General features: G+C 44.5%; 1 protein-coding gene across 3 annotated transcripts in view; it reads left to right on the top strand.

Annotated features, from left to right (window-relative positions):
• Positions 1-22,423, top strand: part of LOC118372436 (RNA-binding Raly-like protein) — a 114,175-nt gene that overhangs the window by 10,636 nt on the left and 81,116 nt on the right. For 2 of the 3 annotated variants that reach the window (XM_052482474.1, XM_052482466.1), the window contains exon 2: positions 16,413-16,488. In XM_052482474.1, the coding sequence (XP_052338434.1) occupies positions 16,413-16,488 (76 nt within the window). Of the gene's footprint in view, positions 1-15,010; positions 15,067-16,412; positions 16,489-22,423 lie in introns of all 3 variants that reach the window. The other variant, XM_052482468.1, reaches the window with a different exon arrangement.

Genomic DNA, 22,423 nt, shown 5'->3' on the forward strand with positions numbered 1-22,423 from the left:
GAGAGACAGCCTGGTGCGTGGAGCTGCCACAGGAGGCAGCGGCGCCGGACAGGCGGGAGGCTCCGGCAGTGGCGCCGGACAGGCGGGACGCTCCGGCAGCGGCGCCGGACAGGCGGGAGGCTCCGGCAGCGGCGCCGGACAGGCGGGAGCACCTGCAGGGAGGAGACTGAGAGACAGCCTGGTGCGTGGAGCTGCCACAGGAACCACCAGGCTGGGGAGACCTTCAGGAGGCTTGGTGTTAGGAGGAGCCTGAAAGACCGGGCTGTGGGGGAGCACTGGAGCTCTGGTGCGCAACCTTGGCACCACTTCCCCAGGCTGGACAACTACTCTAGCCCGGACCCTCCAGAGTGCAGGCACAGGTTGAACCGGGCTGTGGGTAAGCACGGGAGATCTAGTGCTTACTACATGCACCTCTCCCCTAGGCTCCACTCCCACAGTTGCCCGGTACGAGCGGAGCGCAGGCAGAGGACGCACTGCACCCTCCCAGCGCCCTGGAGACACAGCACGCAGAGCCGGCGCAGGATAACCTGGACCGAGACTGCGTACCGGCGACCAGACCCGCTGAGCAGGCACCATACGCCCTGGCTCAATGCCCACACTCGCATGGCACTCTCGGGGGGCTGCCCTATAGCGCACCGGGCTATGGACACGCACTGGCGACACCGTGCGCTTAACCGCATAACACGGTGCCTGACCAGTAATGCGCTGCTTATCATGAACACGAGGAGTGAGCTTAGGTCTGCTACCTGGCTTAGTACCACACCTCGTGTGCCCCCCCCAAAAATTTTTTTGGGGCTGCCTCTCGTACCTGTCGCACTGCCGTGCTGGCTCCTCATATTCCCGCCGCTCAGCTTTCGCTGCCTCCAGCTCTGCTTTGGGGCTGCGATTTTCCCCAGCCCGTGCCCAGGGTCCCTCTCCGTTCAGTATCTCCTCCCATGTCCAGGAGTCCTGTGATGGTGGCCTCTGTTGTTGATGCTGCTGCTGCTGTCGTCGCTGTCCTTTACCACGCCGCTTGGTCCGATTTTGGTGGGTGATTCTGTAATGAATTTCCTCCTCTTCTTCCGAAGAGGAGAGGCGAAACGGATCAGAGGACCAATACGCGGCGTGGTAATTGTCCATGGTACTTTTTAATACATTAAGGTACACATGAACAAACTAACAAAAAACAAGAAATGTGAAAACTCAAAAACAGTCCTATCTGGTGCACACACAGAGACAGGAACAATCACCCACAAACACACAGTGAAACCCAGGCCACCTAAGTATGATTCTCAATCAGAGACAACTAATGACACCTGCCTCTGATTGAGAACCATACTAGGCCGAAACATAGAAATAACCAAAACATAGAAAAACAAACATAGACTGCCCACCCAACTCACGCCCTGACCATACTAACTAAATACAAAACACAGGAAATAAAGGTCAGAACGTGACACAGTGTCTGTTGGAAAGCAGACTGAGCCAGTTTTTCATCTACGATTCTGCTTAACTCTATTCCATTTCTTTTCATCCCACCACAAAACTCCCTAATCATTGCTGATGACAAGCATACCCATAACAGGATGCAACCACCACCATGCTTGAAAATATGAAGAGTTGTACTCAGTCATGTGTCGTGTTGCATTTGCCCAAAACATAACCCTTTGTATTCAGGACATGAAGTTAATTTCTTTGCCACAGTTTTTGAAGTTTTACTTTAGTGCCTTATTGCTAACAGAATGTATGTTTTGGAATATTTTCATTCTGTACAGGCTTCACTCTTTCATTTAGGTTAGTATTGTGGAGTTACTACAATGTTGTTGATCCATCCTCAGTTTTCTACTATCACAGCCATTCAACTCTGTAACTGTTTTAAAGTCACCATTGACCTAATGGTGAAATCCCTGAGCAGTTTCCTTCCTCTCCGGCAACTGAGTTAGGAAGGACGCATGTATCTTTGTAGTGACTGGGTGTATTGACACACCATCTTGTCAGGACCCGGTTACGAACCCGGGTCTCAGGAGTGAGAAACAGTCACTTAACCAACTGAGCCACAAATAGTCGGCAGAGCCCAGAAGATGAGGCAGACACAGCAGTACTTGAGACGGTGTATTTAATGAAGTAAAAAATGAAGTTCTTCAGGAAAACATGTAACTCCACAACCTCAAAAGGAATCCTACAAGAACAAAGGTAATCCTCCAAGACAAAAAAGGTAAATCCACAAGGTGGAAGGTAAAGCACAAAAAGCCTCAAAAGATACTCAAAAAAACAAACAAACAAGAACAAAAAAACAGAATTCCACAAGAGAGTCCACCGGGATCAACAAGCGTTCTCAGAGTACTAGGGCTGGGTGCTAACATACAAACACAGAGCAAAGAACAGAGGAAAACAAAGGGTTTAAATACAATCAGGGGAAACGAGGCACAGGTGCAAATAATAATGAGGATCAAGGGAAAACAAAAGGTCAAAAGGCAAAATGGGGGCATCTAGTGACCAAAAACCGGAACAACCCTGGCCAAATCCTGACACCATCTAAAGTGTAATTTATAACTTCACCATGTTCAAAGGGATGTTCAATGTCTGCTTTAAAATGTTTTACCCTTTTACCAATAGATGCCCTTCTTCATGAGGCATTGGACAACCTCCCTGGTCTTTGTTGGCGATTCTGTGTTTGAAAAGCACTAATCGACTGAGGGACCTTATAGATAATTGTATGTGTGCGATACAGAGATGCGGTAGTCATTCAAAGGTCATGTTAAACACTATTATTGCACAAAGTGGGAGTCCATGCAACTTATTATGTGCACATTTTTACTCCTGAACTTTATTTAGGCTTGCCATAACCAGTGGTGTAAAGTACTTAAGTAAAAAATACTTTAAAGTACTAATTAAGCAGTTGTTGGGTGGTATCTGTCTGTACTTTTCTTTACTATTAATATTTTTTACAACTTTTATTTTACTACATTCCTAAAGAAAATAATGTACTTTTACTCCATACATTTTCCCTGACACCCAAAAGTACTAGTTAATATTTGAATTCTTAGCAGGACAGGATGGTCCAATTCACACACTTAACAAGAGAATATCCCTGGCCATCTCTACTGCCTCTGATCTGACGGACTCACTAAATTAAAAAGTACTATGTTTGTAAATGATGTCTGAGCGTTAGAGTGTGCCCCTGGCTCTCCGTAAATACAAATTAATTTTCTAAATCATGCCATGTGTTTTGCTTAATATAAGGAATTTGAAATTTGATACTTAATTCAATTTGAGCAATTACATTTACTTTTGATACTTAGGTATATTTAAAACCAAATACTTTTAGACTTTTACTCAAGTAGTATTTTACTGGATAACTTTCGCTTTCGATTATGGTATCTTTACCTTTACTTAAGTATTTTTCCACAACTGGCTATAACAACGGGGTTGAAAACTTATTGACAAAAGACATTTCAGCTTTAAATTAAAGCACATTTTTAAACATAATTCCACTGACATTATGGGGTATTGTGTGAAGGCCAGTGACAAAAAGAATCTCAATTGAATCCATTTTAAATGCAGGCTGCAACACAACAAGATGTGGAAAAAGTCAAGGAATGTGAATACTTTCTGAAGGCTCTGTATACTCCTATATTCTTCAAGAATCAATGGGTACATCTCATTCATTTATAAGTCCAAAAATGTATGAAGCAACTGTGGATTGCCCCTTTACAGTTTTTCTCGGTCGCTTTGGTGCATTTTTCACATCATCCCTAACATGTGCAAAATAATAAGTACATTTCTCAGAACAATTTGTACAAACTGCAATATACAATAGATATGTTTCTGAAGCTAGCCAGTCACTAAAAATCCTTAGTACATCTCTCAAAAGTAAATATTCATGCCAATGATCATGTCAGTGTCATCAGAATGATAAGTCATTGTTCACGAACAAGGTCGTCAAAATGTTTAGGCATGTTGTCAATGTAACTTGGTACTTTGACAGTATTACCTGATGTAAACTTAGGCTACAGTTTGGATGACAGTTACCTTATTGAAAATGCACAAGACTGCACTTCTATGGCATATATCAATTTCAACAGTACTATTTACATATTACTGTATGTGGGTTATTGATTGAAAGAGACTGGACAACCCAAGGGGCACAAGGGGCACAAAGGAAAAAAAAACGAAATTAGAAAGAAACACAGGAAACCACCCCTAAGGCACAACTTTGCCCGCAGCACTGTTGTGCTGTCTCTACACATTCAGACGTTCCTGTCTGTCGGCCCACATATTCTCATCCACATCACACCGGATATTTTCCCTTCCAATGCAACGTGGAAAGAATCTTTTGGAATGCCTTATCCATCCTCTGCAGGCGTCTACTGTGATGTCCTCACATGCTGCATCTATTGCAGCCAGCAGGGTCATCTGTGTGTGTGGCTGACGATCGTACACCTTCCACCTCCATGCTAAAAAATAACTCCTCAATTGGGTTGGTGAATAAGGTGGGAGGAATTCTATGAGTATCCTCGGGTGGGTCACAAACCATTGCCTTATGATGTTTGATCGATGGAAACTCACATTATCACAAATGACCACATACTCTGTCAAATCCTCTCTAAACAGACCCCTCTCATCATCAGGGATGAGATCCCTGTAGAGAGTCTCTAAAAAGTTGAGTAGATGCTAGGTGTTGTATGGCCCTATAAGGGGGATATGGGTTAGGACACCATGCTCCGAAATAGCAACACACATGGTGATATTTCCTCCCCTTTGGCCTGGCAAATCCACAGTAGCTCTGTTACCGATGATATTCCGACCCCGCCTTCTGCATTTGGTCAGGTTAAAGCCAAACTCATCCACGTATACAAAGTTGTGAGAAGGTTCACTTGATTCCAACTCCATTATACGCTATATCCCAGAACACACAGTTGAATTTGTTTTGGTAAGGAAGAGTGACATAAAATGTACATATATTGCATGTTCCTTCCACAGCAATGGAAATGTGTGCTGTTTATGCTTATTGTACTATGTTTATCCTGTACATACTGGTACCGTAGCTCCTTAACTCTGTCCTCGTTCTTTGGAATGGTACACGGTACAGCTGTTTCATACTCGTCTGGTTTCTATGCAGCACCCTGTAGATGGTTGAGATGCTAACCGTATGGATGTTTTCAAAGACATCGTTGTCTTCTATAATGGTCCTTTGTATTTCCCTGAGTCTCATGGCATTGTTTGCTAGGACCATGGTGCAAATAGCCTCCTCCTGTTGAGGTGTGAAAAGGCGTCCTCTGCCACCGGTTTGAGGTAATCTTGCAGTCCTATGTGGGGAAAAATGCAGTGATGCATCGCACATTTTCACATAGACAAAAACTATGCGAACACACATTTTACTGTAAAACATACAGGTGGGTGCATGTAAGGTGCAGTATGTATCTGTATAGAGTATATTTCTGTATGCTGTGAAATACAAGTGGACTGCTGTAATATGAAGCATTGTAGGAAGTATACAGTATACTGCTTATATACAGTAACAGTGCACTGTACATTGGTGGACATACCTGTTCTCTCTTCGAAACAATTGAACTATTGAGGACACGGTTGATCTCCCAATATTCGGCTGCACCCTTCGATCCGCCTCAGCCATTGTAAGGCCATGATTGACAACATGGTCTACAATAGTGTCCCTTATGTCATCAGATATGCGCCTATGTCCTCTTCTGCCTCTTCCTCTGTTTTTCCTTCCACCACGCATCCTTGCTCCTCTTCTTCCTCCTCTTGGCTGTTGATCCTGTTCGTTTCCTGGTCCATCCATTATTGGAAAATTGCAACTCTGTGTTGTGGTCTGTCTATATATGCTTGTCAATTGATTCTTCATGAGATGCACCTTTGAGAAATTTAGACAACTGGTTGATTGTACTAACACTTTACATTCCTTCATGAGTGAGGGTCAATTTCACCTGCATGATTCATCAATTCACGTTTTTGTACAAAAGGTCTAATATAAATGTGTAAAACTATGCTTGACAGTTTATGACAAATAGTTAAACAATTTTGCATGTAATGGCTTATGCAAGGAACTAATGCCTAGATGTTGAGGGGTAAGACTATTCAGAGAACCATCTACTATATTTTGATCAACATAACATGAGCAATTGATCATGTGGAAAAAAGCTGACACTTGCACATTATCAATTGCAATTTGTTCAAAGGAATAAGAAATTGCTTTAAAGATGTGCACAAGTGACTAGATGATTTGGAATTTGTACAAGTAGTATCAAGAATTGCACTTTTGATCTAAGAAATGCACCAAAGCAACCGAGAAAAACTAATAGGAAGTGACCTTCATACAGCAGAACCATGTCACCATTTCAATGTGATCCATTAACCTGCCCACTGTTCTGATAATGTCACGCAAAATCTTTCCCTTGTCCCGCATTTGGGTTTTTAAGATTTGGTCACCCTAATTCCAACCGGTAGAAACATTGCAAACAGAACAAATTCTTATTTTACAATGACGGCCTAACCCGGCTAAACCCTCCCCTAACCCGGAAGACGCTTTTTTGTAAGTGTGTATGTAGTGAGAGCTGTTAGAGTAGATCCATTAGAGAAGAGGTGGTATGAATAAATAAACACAGCAGCACAAGCAGGCTCACCAGACAGACCACTGAGACTGGTCCACCCTTCACACCAGGGAGAGACCTACACTAATATCTCTCTGAAGCTCTCAGAGGGCAGAGTGTGCGGTGTCCTTACTGTCAGGACCCGGTTACGAACCCGGGTCTCCGGAGTGAGAAACAGTCACTTAACCAACTGAGCCACGAATAGTTGGCAGAACCCAGAAGATGAGGCAGACACAGCAGTACTTGAGACGGTGTATTTAATGAAGTAAAAAGTGAAGTTCAGGAAAACATGTAACTCCACAACCTCAAAAGGAATTCCACAAGAACAAAGGTAATCCTCCAAGACAAAAAGGTAAATCCACAAGGTGGAAGGTATAGCACAAAAAGCCTCAAAAAATACTAAAAAAAAACAAACAAACAAGAACAAAAAAACAGAATTCCACAAGAGAGTCCACCGGGATCAACAAGAGTTCACAGAGTACTAGGGCTGGGTGCTAACATACAAACACAGAGCAAAGGACTGAGGAAAACAAAGGGTTTAAATACAATCAGGGGAAACGAGGCACAGGTGCAAATAATAATGGGGATCAAGGGAAAACAAAAGGTCAAAAGGCACAATGGGGGCATCTAGTGACCAAAAACCGGAACAACCCTGGCCAAATCCTGACACTTACAGCATACAGTATACATGTATATTACTAGAAAAAGTAATATGGAACGTTGAATGAAGTATGTCCAAGAATGCGGTGAGAGAGGTACGGCCAGGCAGCTTGTATCAGAAACTCAGCCGCTCCAGTGGTTCTGCTCTTTGTGTATGCTGCGCTGCCATGCCCCTGAGCCAATGTGTGTGTGTGTGTGCCCATGGCTCCCTGTCTCTTTGTGAGCTGACTGACAGACTAACTGACTGATTGACTGACTGACTAATTGATTGACTGATTGACTGTCTGATTGATTGACTGATTGACTGACTGGTTGAGTGACTGACTGGTTGACTGATTGACTGACTGACTGACTGACTGATTGATTGACTGATTGACTGTCTGATTGATTGACTGATTGACTGACTGACTGGTTGACTGATTGACTGACTGGTTGACTGACTGACTGACTGACTGATTGATTGACTGATTGACTGTCTGATTGACTGACTGGTTGACTGACTGACTGGTTGACTGATTGACTGACTGGTTGACTGACTGACTGGTTGACTGATTGACTGACTGGTTGACTGACTGACTGGTTGACTGACTGACTGGTTGACTGACTGACTGGTTGACTGACTGACTGATTGACTGACTGGTTGACTGACTGACTGGTTGACTGACTGACTGACTGACTGACTGACTGACTGACTGACTGATTGACTGTCTGATTGACTACGTTCAACGCTAGTGAAATAGCTGGGGCTATTCTATGGAAAAATGGAAGTGTTATTTATTGAATCTCAATTAACATAAATGATTAAAAGAGGAGGCAATAGAATAGAGGCTGTGGTACGTCCCCACTGGGCACACAACGTCATATTTGGTTGAGAATGAATGAAATTTCAATGAAATGTCAACCTTTATTTACCCACTAAAAAAAACAGGCTGAAGTTTGTTGAATTACATGTGTTATTACTATGCTTTCAACCATCTAAAGGCTCAACAAAATTCCAATGTAAAAAGAATGTCATATTCCTGGTTTAGTTATCATCTAAATGTGTTATCACTGCGCTTTCAACCCTTTAAAAGCACAACACAGTTCAAATGGGAATATAATGTCAGGTGTTTTGTATTTATACAACAACTTCATGTGTCATCACTGTGCTTCATCTAACAGCACAACCAAATGACCTGGATTGTAGTTGAGATTACATTAAAAATACATAGGCTTGGCGCAAGTGATCAATGCTGTTCAAGACTCTGCACAGATTATTTTAGATATTGTGAAGATCTCAACAGACCTGCGAACTTTGCATGCTATCTTGAACATGCACACTTTCTTTGATGACATAAGAAGACATTTATAGGTACAGTAGGCTAACCTGATAATGTGGCCGTCAATGTGTTACTCATGTCCGAAAACCATGAAAATGTCAAAATAATAAACAATTCATGTGATTTGTTCACACATGTCTGAAAATCATGTGTTTTTTTAATGTGATTTTTTAATGTGATGTTTTGTAAGGGCAATAATGCAACTGTCAGGATCGCTGTGATATACCTTTCTAACCTATACTATCTCTCTCTCTCTCTCTCTCTCTCTCTCTCTCTCTTTCAACTGTCAGGATTGCTGTGATGTACCTTCTCTACTGTCTTTCTAACCTATACTCTCTCTCTCTCTCTCTCTCTCTCTCTCTCTCTCTCTCTCTCTCTCTCTCTCTCTCTCTACTCCCCTTTCTCTCTCTCTCTCTCTCTCTCTCTCTCTCTCTCCCTCTACTCCCCTTTCTCTCTCTTTCAACTGTCTCTCCCCCGTCTTTTCCTCCGTCCTCTCTCTCCCTCTCACGCCCACTCCCCGTCATGCTGCTTTGTTAGGCCTATTTTTATGACAGTGATGTTGGTGGTTGCTCAGCTTGTGATATCGTCAGTAAGAAACCTGTCAGCAGACTCTGATCTGAGATCAAATGGACCAGGACTCCTGTCAGAGAAAGCAGATGGGAGTGATCCAGGAAGTCAGATCTGAGAACAGCACGATGGTAGAGACTTTGCATTGTGTGTCAGCATGATGTGAACAGGCAGGTGGGCTGTGCTTTAACAGTCTCGTTTGACAAACTACCCACTCTGCCACTGCAGAATGCCAGCCTCGTGTGTGTGATAGGCGGTGCCACTTGCCAAAAACACACAGGGCTCCACGCTGTACAGGATCCCCCACAATTCATCTGTTCCTGGAGCGCACAAAACTGCCAAAATGTCACTCCACTCCACTCCACAGCTCATTGCTCTCGTTACATCATATTTTCCACATCGGGGGCTTGACTCCGGGTTTAAGAGGTCACAGTATTTGCCTGAGTAAAATACTAATAAAAAACAAAGCCTAATTCCAAGTAGGATGTTTTTGCTTATGCATAGCCTCCTCTCTTCCAGGTAATGTGATTAAGCTGGCTTTAGATATGAGCGTTTACCATAGCTGGTGGTGAGGCAGAGTAGAGGTCAGTGGGAGAGGCAGGAGCCAACAGTCAGTCAGAACACGGCAGTAGGGATTATGGATTTATAATCCTGTGGTTATGATTACAACTCATTTCATGTGACCTTGGTTTTGGTCACACTGACAGACAGTCACTGGCTGCAGCCACTTGTTTGATGACGCATCTCTGTTTCAGTTTACTGGTTTCGTGGTTGATGGGATTCTATACCGAGTCCTCCACCCTTTCTGGCCTCTTTGTCATCATGTTCACAGACTTCAACACAGAGATTGTGGAGATAAACTCATGAACAAGGGATCATCAGAATCGAGGTCCATGCATTGTTCATTTTGTCAGATTAGGAACTGAATTGGAATTTGTGTGTTTTCCATGTTACCTCAATAGTGGGGTTGAAAAAGTGGAGTTAGTGTTTCTTACAATAGTTCATTCCTACCCCTGCTGTTCTACTCTAATCAGAAATTCCATAAGGAATTACATAGAAAAATATGCATAGAACATCTTGTCGATGACTGTTTGTTTTTTACTGTAGACCTGTGTTCATGTTATAAAGTACCATCTGTGTAGGTTTGAAAAATCCTAGTTTCCGGAATTTCTGCTTATTCTCTCTGATTTCAGGAATCTTTTAATTGGAATTTCTGCAAAACCACAGAATTTTGGGAAAGTTACCGTAATTTTGCAACCCTACACGTGTTTGTGTGTCCATCCCACATCCTGACTCTGGGTTGACTAATCTGCTCAGGGTGCCTGGCCAACTCGTGTGTGCACTGGCTGCACTGTGGTGACGGTCCTATAGCGTCATCCATGTACTGTATGTGTATGTGACCACTTTGAGTCTGTTAGCATCCTCCCTGGTTTTTCCTTAATAGACTCTCAATCTGTGTATGTCCTCTGTGCAGGTGGGTCCTCTGTTCACAGACCCCTCAACACAAAATGCTCTTCCACCCCAATAGTGCTAATGCCCCCTCTGGAAGCCTGCCATTTAGACAACAACAACAGAACACACAAGTGTCAAAAATGGTCACTTTTGTCACTCTAGTCCTGTTCTATCCCCAGCAGACATTAAAAGCTTTGTGGTAGTGTTTTTAGATGTTTTTAGTGTTGAGAGGCATCCTGGAATGTGTTTGGATTGAGATCACAGTGGGAAAGCTAATTGCATTGTATTGCTTTTGTTTCCTTTCATCTCTCCCTGTCATTGTTGTTGTTCCTTGAAACCAATTGAGTTGTATGGTCATATTGCATTTGACTGTGTTACAAGCCATTTATATATAGTACATGTTCTCATCGTAGCATTGGTTAAGGCAAAAATACTCACATCATGTTTGACAAGCACACTTTGCATAACATGGTGATGGTAGGTTGCCATCAGCTGAAAACATTGCAATGTCTGTTTTTACAAAATCAATAAAGATACAGAATATCTGAATAGCTAAATGCAGAGACGGAAGTGAGAAGGCGATCAGGGGCAACTTTTATCTTCAACGGGAAAAGTAAAATAAATCACTGGAGGACGTGTTTTAAGAGACATGGTTTTTCTACAGTCAAAATATTACAACAGCCACAAGGCTGTTGACAACCAAAGCGGCCATGACTGCCGTTGTTTAACATAGCAGTCAATCTATTTCCTGTAGTTTTAAAATGATTAAATATTTTGTTTTATGTAATAAAGTTTTGTAACAAAAAAATTGTTTCTACTTCAAATGTAGCACACTTTGTTAAACTGCAGTGGGCTAAATCAGGCTCACAGTGTTTCTTGGCAAATCTACTTTGAAACAAAAGTATACACCTCACACAGATGGTTATGGTCTTAAACAAAATAACACACTTCTCCCAACCATCTAGGAACAGTTTGGTGACGAACAATGCCTTTTCCAGCATGGTGGAGCACCTTGCCATAAGGCAAAAGTGATAACTAAGTGGCTCGGGGTACAAAACATCAATATTTTGGGTCCATGGCCAGGAAACTCCCCAGACCTTAATCCCATTGAGAACATGTGGTCAATCCTCAAGAAGCGGGTGGACAAGCACAAACCCACAAATTCTGACAAACTCCAAGCATTGATTAAGCAAGAATAGGCTGCCATCAGTCAGGATGTGGCCCAGAAGTTAATTGACAGGATGCCAGGGCGGATTGCAGAGGTCTTGAAAAAGAAGGGTCAACACTGCAAATATTGACTCTTTGCATCAACTTCATGTAATTGTCAATAAAAGCCTTTGACACTTATGAAATGCTTGTAATTATACTTCAGTATTCCATAGTAACATCTGACAAAAATATATGAAGACACTGAAGCAGCAAACTTTGTGAAAATTAATATTTGTGTCATTCTCAAAACCTTTGGCCACGACTGTACTGTATGACAGTCATAGACCGTTTCTTCAACATGAAAGAGAGTAGGATGGCATTTCTCTACAAGTAGGGTGAGTCGAACATGTTTCTCTACTTGCACGGATGCTCATGCACACAAACACACATGCAAAGAAATCAGAACCATGGACAGCCACATCCTATTTAGCTTATGTTGATTGGACAAAATTATTTTTGGTATCTTTTTGTCGTCACTGTATTAGGATAAGCATACTGTAGGTGATTTGATGATGTTGAAATGTTGAAGTTGAAATGGTGCAGGAATAGGGGAGGCAGCTTCTGTTTTCCTTGCGGCTTGCAGTAACTCTCTGTGGTTCTAAATCAATAGTTATTGAGTGGTCCGAAAATGTGGGAAACATTAACTTGCTTGACCCTGCTGTAGATCATGTAACTGTCTGTTACTGTACATGCAATATGCTTTGTGGACTTCACTGGACAGAGGCTGCTTTCCGGTTTGGTGAAGAAAAAAAACAGATGTGTGGTTGAATTTATTCTGCCTCTGTGTCTTCTTATTGTCTCGGCCTTTAGGCCTATATATCACAGTCGCAAGGCATATGAATTAACAGGTTATGGGGGGCGTGGCTTCCCTAGTTATTTTACCCAGGCACCGCTACTGTTTGTAAATCAGGTGATAAATGAGGTGAAAAGCTGACTGGAGTGCCACTTTAAAACATGGTTTTGTTTGTTTGGGCTAATAGCTACGGCTTCTATCTGAGCACATGGCACGTGGTAATTGTCTGCAATTCACACCTCCCGTGTAGATGCCGATTATTAGCACAACACTCCCTCAAACATTTATTTGTTCAATTTGAATTTGAAGCCTTTTCCACTTCAGTCGGCAGTGTCCTTTTTTTGTGGACAACTGTAGCACTTTTGTTTAACCCAGCGTGAACTGGCAGGAATTCATCATTTGTTGATGCAATTTACCGACTTGGCAGCAGAACGCGCCCAGATAGTGCTCCCACTGATTGGCAGCTCCTGATGAGTGACAGTTGGTCTCGCTCGGAGGGAGGCGCATGCAGTGTGGTCTGCTGTATATGGCTCAGGAGTGGGGAAGACTTTTGCTGCATTTACACAGGTATTTCAATTCAGATCCCCCCCCCCTCCCCCTAATTGCTCTCTGGACTAATCAGATCAGCTCTGAAAAAGATCTGATATGAGAAGATCTGATGTGATTGGTCAAAAGACCAACCCCAAAAAATATCAGAACTGGGCTGCCTGTGTAAGCACAGCCTTTTTGGTATTTTTCAGATGGCTGAGGAGCGGGTAAGATGGTTTGGTTGTCTGTAGATTGCTCAGGGGCTGGGAATATGGTTTGGTAATCTGTTAATGGTTCAGGAGCTGGGAATATAATAATATATGCCATTTTAGCAGACACTTTTATCCAAAGCGACTTACAGTTATGCGGGTATTCACCCAGTTCAGAGCCTGTCTCATTCCCCAAGCTCAGAGCCTGTCTCATTCCCCAAGCTCAGAGCCTGTCTCATTCCCCCAGCTCAGAGCCTGTCTCATTCCCCCGGCTCAGAGCCTGTCTCATCCCCCCAGCTCAGAGCCTGTCTCATCCCCCCAGTTCAGAGCCTGTCTCATCCCCCCAGCTCAGAGCCTGTCTCATTCACCGATCTCAGAGCCTGTCTCATTCCCCCGGCTCAGAGCCTGTCTCATTCCCCCAGCTCAGAGCCGGTCTCATTCACCCGGCTCAGAGCCTGTCTCATTCCCCCAGCTCAGAGCCGGTCTCATTCACCCGGCTCAGAGCCTGTCTCATTCACCCGGCTCAGAGCCTGTCTCATTCCCCCAGCTCAGAGCCGGTCTCATTCACCCGGCTCAGAGCCTGTCTCATTCCCCTAGCTCAGAGCCTGTCTCATTCCCCCAGCTCAGAGCCTGTCTCATTCCCCCGGCTCAGAGCCTGTCTCATTCACCCAGCTCAGAGCCTGTCTCATCCCCCCAGTTCAGAGCCTGTCTCATTCACCCATCTCAGAGACATGAAGATCTTCTCCTCTTCTTCCCCATTTTGACTATTCAAAATGAGAACATTGAAATGATCAAAAACTATACAGGAGTTTTCAGTAGTGTAGAGTTATGGCGAGATGAGACACTGAGTTGCAAGATGTGAAATTGAATGAAAATGTAGCAACATACTGCTGGTTATTTGAACTTATACAACCAGGTTCATGAGAGTGATAGGTTTCCTCTAGGCTCCATGTTGGTCTACTGTACTTCAAACCACCCACTCACCACTGGTCAGGTTGCTTACGAGTCGAAAAGTATCTCAAACAACCAAACAAAAGAACACATCAACAGCAAAGTCAAAATTATTGTGACGCTAATCATGTTCTGTCCCCTGCAGACATTGAAAGCTTTGTAGTTGTATTTTTTAGCGTTGAGAGGCATCCTGCTTTGTGTTCCAATGGAGAAGGCAGTAGGGAAATCGAATTGCCATCCCTCTCTCCTGAGGCTGGTCCCCTGTAGAGCAGGATGCGTGGGCTCTGTCTGTCTGTCTGTCTGTCTGTCTGTCTGTCTGTCTGTCTGTCTGTCTGTCTGTCTGTCTGTCTGTCTGTCTGTCTGTCTGTCTGTCTGTCTGTCTGTCTGTCTGTCTGTCTGTCTGTCTGTCTGTCTGTCTGTCTGTAAAGGCTTTATCATGTAATCGATTAGCTCAGTAAACAAAACATGAGGTACACTATTCCCACAGCCTTGTTGTAGTCACTACTGAAGCCTGTGGGGTTAACGTTATAGTGATGCATCTCAATGCTACTAATGGCTTATTCTGACTTCGTTTTGATAGGGTATAGCTGTGGGCTTGGGGGGTGGTTTCAAATGCTCTTCTAAATGTCTCTTCAGAAGACATGAAATTGTTAGAAATGTCGTTCACCAAGGCATATTCCTACCAACATTGTGTATACTTTACTTGTTTGTGCATACTGTATCTGTCTGTAGGTGGTTGTTGACCCATGTGTGACACTGGATGTGGACAGGAGGCAGCGGACAGCGGGGTGCGTTGTCAAAACTCTGCAGACTGAGAGCCCATACATTTCCCTGTGACAGACGGAGGGCAATTAGGCAGCACAGCTCCGTTTATCAGGCATGCTGTCACTGTGGGAGGCGAGGCCGGCCCTGGGCCTGAGCTCCAGAGTACTGCCACTTTGCCAGCCTGACCCACCCTGCCAACCCCACCAGGGAGAGCCCGATCCGGGCCATGAAGGTGGAGGAGACCTAGGTCACACCCAGACCCTGGAGAACAGGCAAATAGGCTTGGTCAGGATATAAAAAGGGGAGGGCAAACCTACACAAATGCACACACATACCACCCCCACACACACACCATATGTTTCACTATCCTTGTGGGGACCTAAAATGTATTTTAATTTAAAATCCTAACGCTAAACCTTACCCCAAACCTAACCCTAACTACTAACCATAAACCTAACCCTTAACCATGATTCTAACCCTAATTGTAACCCTAAATCTAAAATAACCTTTGTCCTCATGGGGACCTGGGAATTTTCCTTGTTTTTACCATCCTTGTGGGTACTTTTGGGGTTTTCCAGTACCCACAATGATAATAATACAAGCCCACCACACACACAAAGATGCACACTCCCCCATCACATCTCTCTGTGCAGCCGACTCAGTCACGCTTTAGTCCCCTCTCCCATCTGTCCATATTAGAATGGCCTCTCTTCTCTTCCCTCTTCTCTGAACCACCATCCCCTCTCACACACCATAGAGGGAGAGCTGCTCTGGCATGTGCAATAATCAAGATGGCTCCTGTATAATTGAGCCACGGGGATGGTGTGTTTGTGTGAGTGTGTATTTGTTTGTGTGTGTGAGTGTGTATTTGTTTGTTTGTGTGTGTGTGTGTGTGTGTGTGTGTGTGTGTGTGTGTGTGTGTGTGTGTGTGTGTGTGTGTGTGTGTGTGTGTGTGTGTGTGTGTGTGTGTGTGTGTGTGTGTGTGTGTGTGTGTGTGTGTGTGTGTGTGCAAATATGTGTGCAAGTCGGAATGACCAGTGCCATGTGTCTCAACGCCAGTGAGCTAATGTGCTGTGACAAGAGTCTCTTGATGTACAGACATGTTTGTTTCTGATGCTAAGTTGGTGCCAACAGAAACACAGTTAGTGTCCGTGTGTAGATAGACGGCATGGGTGCCAGTCTGTTTCTGCCAACCACTGTCGTTTTCATGCCACATGAAGACAACAACCAAGTCAATTGCTAGAGTAAAAACAGAAGAGATATGGTTGCTTAAAGCAGAAACAGCCTGGTATTCGTAGTGCTGGAGCAAGTTATGCCATACTGTGCCATACCTTTTCACACCTGACTATGGTTGTGTTATTCTTTACAGACATTAGCATGAGTGGAGAGCTGAAGTCCAGCCGTTCCAAGACAGGCAGCAAGAGACCCAGCAGCAATCCATACGGGTGAGTCTCATATCAGTTTATACACGTTCACATCACTTTAGACTGCCAACCTGCGTGCCACACACACACACACTCTTCTCTCTGTTACGTGTGCCCTACAGCAGCACCCCTGTTGCCGTGGTAAATATCCCAGCTGGTGATTGGTTGTGGGTAAAGCATTAAGGTTGCTGCTGGGTGTGTTTGCCCCTGTTGAAAAATGGGGATAAACCAGAGAAACACACACACACACACACATATTTGCCAATGCAATATCTGTTATCCTATATAATAATTTACTAATTTCTGATTGGATTGAAGGATATTTTAGAGCGTGCATTATTTCCCTATAAGGCACGGTATATTTGCACGGGAGAATTAAAATGCTTTAGTTCATTCTTACATGTTCTATGTTTGAAAGCAAAAGTCGCTTTGAAAACATTATTGGCATTGTTGATTTCGATTTTCCCAATAGCAAGCTAGGACTGATGGTTTAGTTGTATCAGAATTTGGGGTGAGCTGTTGTAACTTCTCAAGGAACATTTTCTGTTTTGAACTGTGATGTTATGCCTTGCGTAGACTCCTGTTATGTCGACACCCCAACACAAGGCCATTGTGTTCTGGAACTGTTGCTCTTAGAAAAGATCTGTTGCGTAAACAGTATGATTGTATTATGACCTCTCACTATATAAGGGGCATGAAACAATTTATTCTTTGAGTTGTTCCCTGTGGAATCAGAGATAGATCTCCCATGCAGCTGCTTGATTGAAGATTTTTCTATTATACAATTAAATAGTCTCTACCAAGGCAACTACTGTAGCTATCTAGTAAACGTGCTACCTACTGCAGTGGAGATTGAACACATTTCTACCTGCAAATGAACACATTTTTAGCAGCAAATGTGTTCAATTATAGTCATGGTATAAAAGAGATAATCAAAGAGGGGCTATGCGTTCTCTGGAAAAGCATGCAACTCTGTGGAAGGTCAGTTCCACTCCGCTAACACGTTGTGGAGCACACCTTCCATGTCATTCACTATTTTCCATAGAACGTATATCCCCTCATTGGTTATCCCATACAAACGGTATGTTCTATCATGGCTGTCTTAGTCAATGTTTTAATCAATCTGTTGATAAAGTGCATGCATGTGATTGGATCTGATTATGGTTAACTGTTAGCCATTGGATAGGCAGCGCTGCAGCTACACCAGAGTTACTGTGCTGAGATAGCTGGAGGAATATATGTCATATCAGCAATAGTATACAGTCATGGTCAAATACTGTATATTGCCACCCTTCACAATAGAGTGAAATGAAGCAGGATGTTCTGTTTTCTCTTTTTAAAACTGTGTGGTTACTATGGTGATGCCAGTATTCCCTGTCCATCCCAGGGAGCTCCAGGGATCCCCCCAAGGATGGAAATCACCCTGGTGTATCATTTGTGATTATAGCAGGAATGTTCCGCCCACACCCTGCCCTTCAGGTGCCTTTAATCTGCATCACACATCCCTCTTTCTGCTCTCTACCACACCCTCTCTGTCTGACCAGCCCTGTCCCCGAACCCCTAACACTAGATTCAAGTCCACATCCCAGTTCAACCCTAGCCTCAACCACAACTCTAACCGTAACCGTAGCTTCTTGTCCAACTCCCCGTGCAACCTTAACCCTCAACCAAAACCCTAACCCTAGCTTCATGTCCACATCCTGGATTCAACCCTAACCATAGCCTCAATCACAACCCTAACCCTCAACCCGCTGTCCTCTCATACCAAAGGAACCCCTTTTCTTCCAATGCCCACCCCCTCCCACACTACCCCAGTCCCCTCCCCCCTGCACATGTCACCCTCACCTCTCTCCAACAGAGTGGTCTCCATTGATATGGACAAGACATGTAACACACCTGGGATAACAGACATAGACATGGCTTTGAACACAGCAAAGGCACACTTCAGTGATGGAATGTAGAAGAGAGTAAGATAGCAGAGAGACACCTGACATTCAGGCAGGCAGCATTCCCACCATGACACAGCTCATACATGTAGTCCAGTGTGACACTTCAAATAGAATGGACATCAAACACCTAGCAACACACATGGTCACACACATCACATCATATTATAGCCTCTCTCTCTCTCCATCTCTCTCTTTTAATTAAATTCAAGGGCTGTATTGGCAAAGCAATGGCTCTCTGTCTCGCTCTCTCTTGCTCTCCCTCGCTCTCTCTCATCTGTCTCACTGAGGACAGTGCTCTTGAATGACCCTGACAGTGGATGGGTTTTGTCATCGTTTGTTTCCTCCAGGACTGCAGGCGGTGACAGGGGCTATGTGGCTCTGCGTGGCCCAGCTGTGGGATGAGGGATGGGGGCACAGTTTCACACTGTTTGAGGCAGAGATACAGCTGCCATTGCCCGTTCGCTCCAGTGCACCGCTACAAAAGCTCACTGTACTGTTTCTCCTGTACACAGAGAATCAGGTGCTATGAAAGGCCAACAGTCTCTCTCTCTACACACATACGCGCGCGCGCACGCACACACACACACACACACACACACACACACACACACACACACACACACACACACACACACACACACACACACACACACACACACACACACACACACACACACACACACACACACACACACATTCCCATGGCACACAGAGCTGGAGGTTTGAGGCAGCGCAGGGAGCATGTAAGCAGTAAATTATCGTATGAGCAAACAGCTCTTCTCTCTAATTGAGAGAGCAGATGATTTAGATAGTGAGTTTATAAAGGCTGAGGAATGTGGAGAGTATGATAAGACATCTCTGTAGTTCAGAGCCCTGAATCACTAGGATGAAACAACTGCCCAGGGGAGTGAAGACTAACTACACTCCAAATGTGTCCTTGTTTTTTGCATAGAGCCACAAATGTTGCTTATTACCTCTCCCTACTGGAAATTCACACAATGAAAATTTTCCATTTGCAATTCTAACATGTTCCATGGCATGTAACATGACTTGATAACTTGTTTCCAATACATTTGTAACGTCTTTAGGAACCACAAATGCTCCAAACTATAGCATAGCTTCTCATGTGTTTGGGAAAGCAAAGATGAGTGGAATCAATTTGTATTACAATCACATTTGTTATTGTGTAATTATTGTACATGCTATGAGTTTTAACATGGACATTTACAGTAATAATTCCCTGCCTTTTCATCTGAAGGAGTCACTGCAACTCTAAACCCTCAACACTCATCAGCACTGTTCTGTGGCCATGTAAGCATTCACTTGTAAATATAAAGGTCCAGCTTGGACCCTGGAATTACACTGGCCATTACTGTCTGCTCCATTTTCCCTCAGTGGGGAGAATGAGATGAGGCAGGAGAGGAGGGTCTGACTGAACTCAGGGCAGTGTGTGCTAGGCATCTGGTCCTATATATTTTCACTCTGCTCTCCCTCTATGCGTTCCATTCCTCTACTGTGGCATCATCTGCGTTCATTACTGGGGGGGCTGGCCTTTGGATGGGGGGGTAATAATAGATCAGACCCATCTTTCACAGGCTCGGAAAGGGGAAGGGGATCAGGGGGGTGGGCGCAAGGAGGGCATAGGGACAGCTGCTGGGGCCGATGGCCCACTAAAATACTACAGCTCCCTATTAGACTGACTTGTTAGGGCCAGAGCTCTCTGGGAGGGCAGGGAGGGGGCACGGGGTAGGAAGGTTCCATGGGGGATTAGCGAGTGTGTTATTTGGGGATGAGGGTGGCCACTCTTGGCAAAAAAGGGAAGTAGAGGGGGCAGAGGAGGGTAGGCATGTGGTGGGTATAATATAATATAATATCTAGTGTGATATTAGGGAGGTGAGGGTGGTCACTCCCGGGATGAGAGAGAATAAAACCTTTAGTGTAATGAGGTGTCACATAGCGCTGGGTCCTGTTACTGTTCAGCCCAGGCCTGGTGTCCAGGTTACAGTCTGATTAATAGAGTGGTGACAGGCTCTTATAGAGGCACCCAGGTGTGGAGGCTCCATTTCCCTGCAGGGACTCTGGCTGCATGGGCAACCCAGCCAAGGGCACACGCACTGGCTACGGCTCATGACATCAGCCCCATTCCCTGGTGGTCCACAAGCCAGGGGTGTAAGGTTAATTAATCTCTGGGATTTGTTGTCTCAGTTTGTCTAGATTATGTATGGTCCTGACTGCTAACAGGGTCAGGTTAATAGGTAAGTGAGGCCTCTCTGAGATCAGACAAGTGAACCATATCAGGTGGCCCAAACATTGTACACTACACTGCTCGGACACTGGTCTTCCTCCTCCTCTGTTCCAGAGATGCAGCCTTCCTACTGTAATGTTCCACATCCTTAGACTGAGGGTAAAGGTCAGTGTTGTCTACAGTAACAGTCCCAGTCAGTTTTGTGGGTTCCAGAGGTGGTATGGAGATAAGGTCAGATAGAAGGTCTAGTTAGAGATAAGGTCAGGGTCGAGTTAGAGATAAGGTCAGGGTCTAGTTAGAGATAAGGTCAGGATGTAGATAGAGATAAGATGTGGGTCTAGATAGAGATAAGTTCAGGGTCTAGTTAGAGATAAGGTGAGGGTCTAGATAGAGATAAGGCCAGGGTCTAGTTAGAGATAAGGTGAGGGTCTAGTTAGAGATGCGGTCAGGGTCTAGTTAGAGATAAGGTTAGGGTCTAGTTAGAGATAAGGTTAGGGTCTAGTTAGAGATAAGGTCAGGGTCTAGATAGAGATAAGGTCAGGGTCTAGTTAGAGATAAGGTCAGTATGTAGATAGAGATAAGGCCAGGATGTAGAAAGAGATACGGTCAGGGTCTAGTTAGAGATAAGGTTAGGGTCTAGTTAGAGATAAGGTCAGGGTCTAGATAGAGATAAGGTCAGGGTCTAGTTAGAGATAAGGTCAGGGTCTAGTTAGAGATATGGTCAGGGTCTAGTTAGAGATAAGGTCAGTATGTAGATAGAGATAAGGTCAGGATGTAGAAAGAGATAAGGTCAGGGCCTAGATAGAGATAAGGTCAGTATGTAGATAGAGATAAGGTCAGGATGTAGAAAGAGATAAGGTCAGGGTTTAGTTAGAGATAAGGATAGGGTCTAGTTAGAGATAAGGTCAGGGTAACGTTAGAGATATAGGAAGGAGGTTTCCATATGGTAATAACACTGGCCACTGGGCCAGAGAGTAGAGGCAGAGAGAGGGAATTAGAGAAACGGATGGGGGAATGGATGGTGGGGTGGTAGGATGCAGAGATGGATGGGATGTATTGGTGGAAAGGATGGAGGAGTGGATATGGGGTGAAGGGAAGGAGGGATAAAGGGATGGAGATCGGTCTGTCCTGGGCCTGATGACTTAAGATAAGTTCAGAATGCAGTTGGGGTGACAGGCTAGGAGGTTGGCTGACCATGGTCACTTGGCTGGAGAGAATGGAACTGGCCTAAGCTATGTGTTTCCTTGTGCGTATGTTTGTGAGGCCAGGGGGGTATCCATTCGTATTCCCTGTGGTCTGTGTGTGTGTACATTACCAAGCCAGATGAGTTATCTGTGGTGGCCTGAGGCTTATCACTCCACAGGAGCTGGCCCTGAGCTAATGGAGTCATTCCTACCCCTACTGCTCCTCAGTCTGCCTGACACACACACAGAGAGAGAGAGAGAGAGAGAGAGAGAGAGAGAGAGAGAGAGAGAATGAGAGGAAAGAGAGAGGAGAGTGATAGAGGAGAGAGAAAAGATAGAGAGAGAGAAAAGAGCAATGTAGGAAATGGGGAGAGTGATAGAGGATGAGAAAAAGATAGATCAGAAGGGAGGGAGAGAGGGATGAGGAGAAAGGGGGGAGTGTGACGGGAGGTAAAGAAAGCAAGTAAGGGAGAGGGAGAGAGAGAGGTGTGTGCCGTTTGCCCCCTGGCGTGAACAATCCATCTCAAATTGATCTCCCAGCTCGGCCCAGCAGGGCATTCCGAATCAATCTCAAATTG

Source organism: Oncorhynchus keta, chromosome 2, assembly GCF_023373465.1.
Source record: "Oncorhynchus keta strain PuntledgeMale-10-30-2019 chromosome 2, Oket_V2, whole genome shotgun sequence".
Lineage (NCBI taxonomy): Eukaryota > Metazoa > Chordata > Actinopteri > Salmoniformes > Salmonidae > Oncorhynchus > Oncorhynchus keta.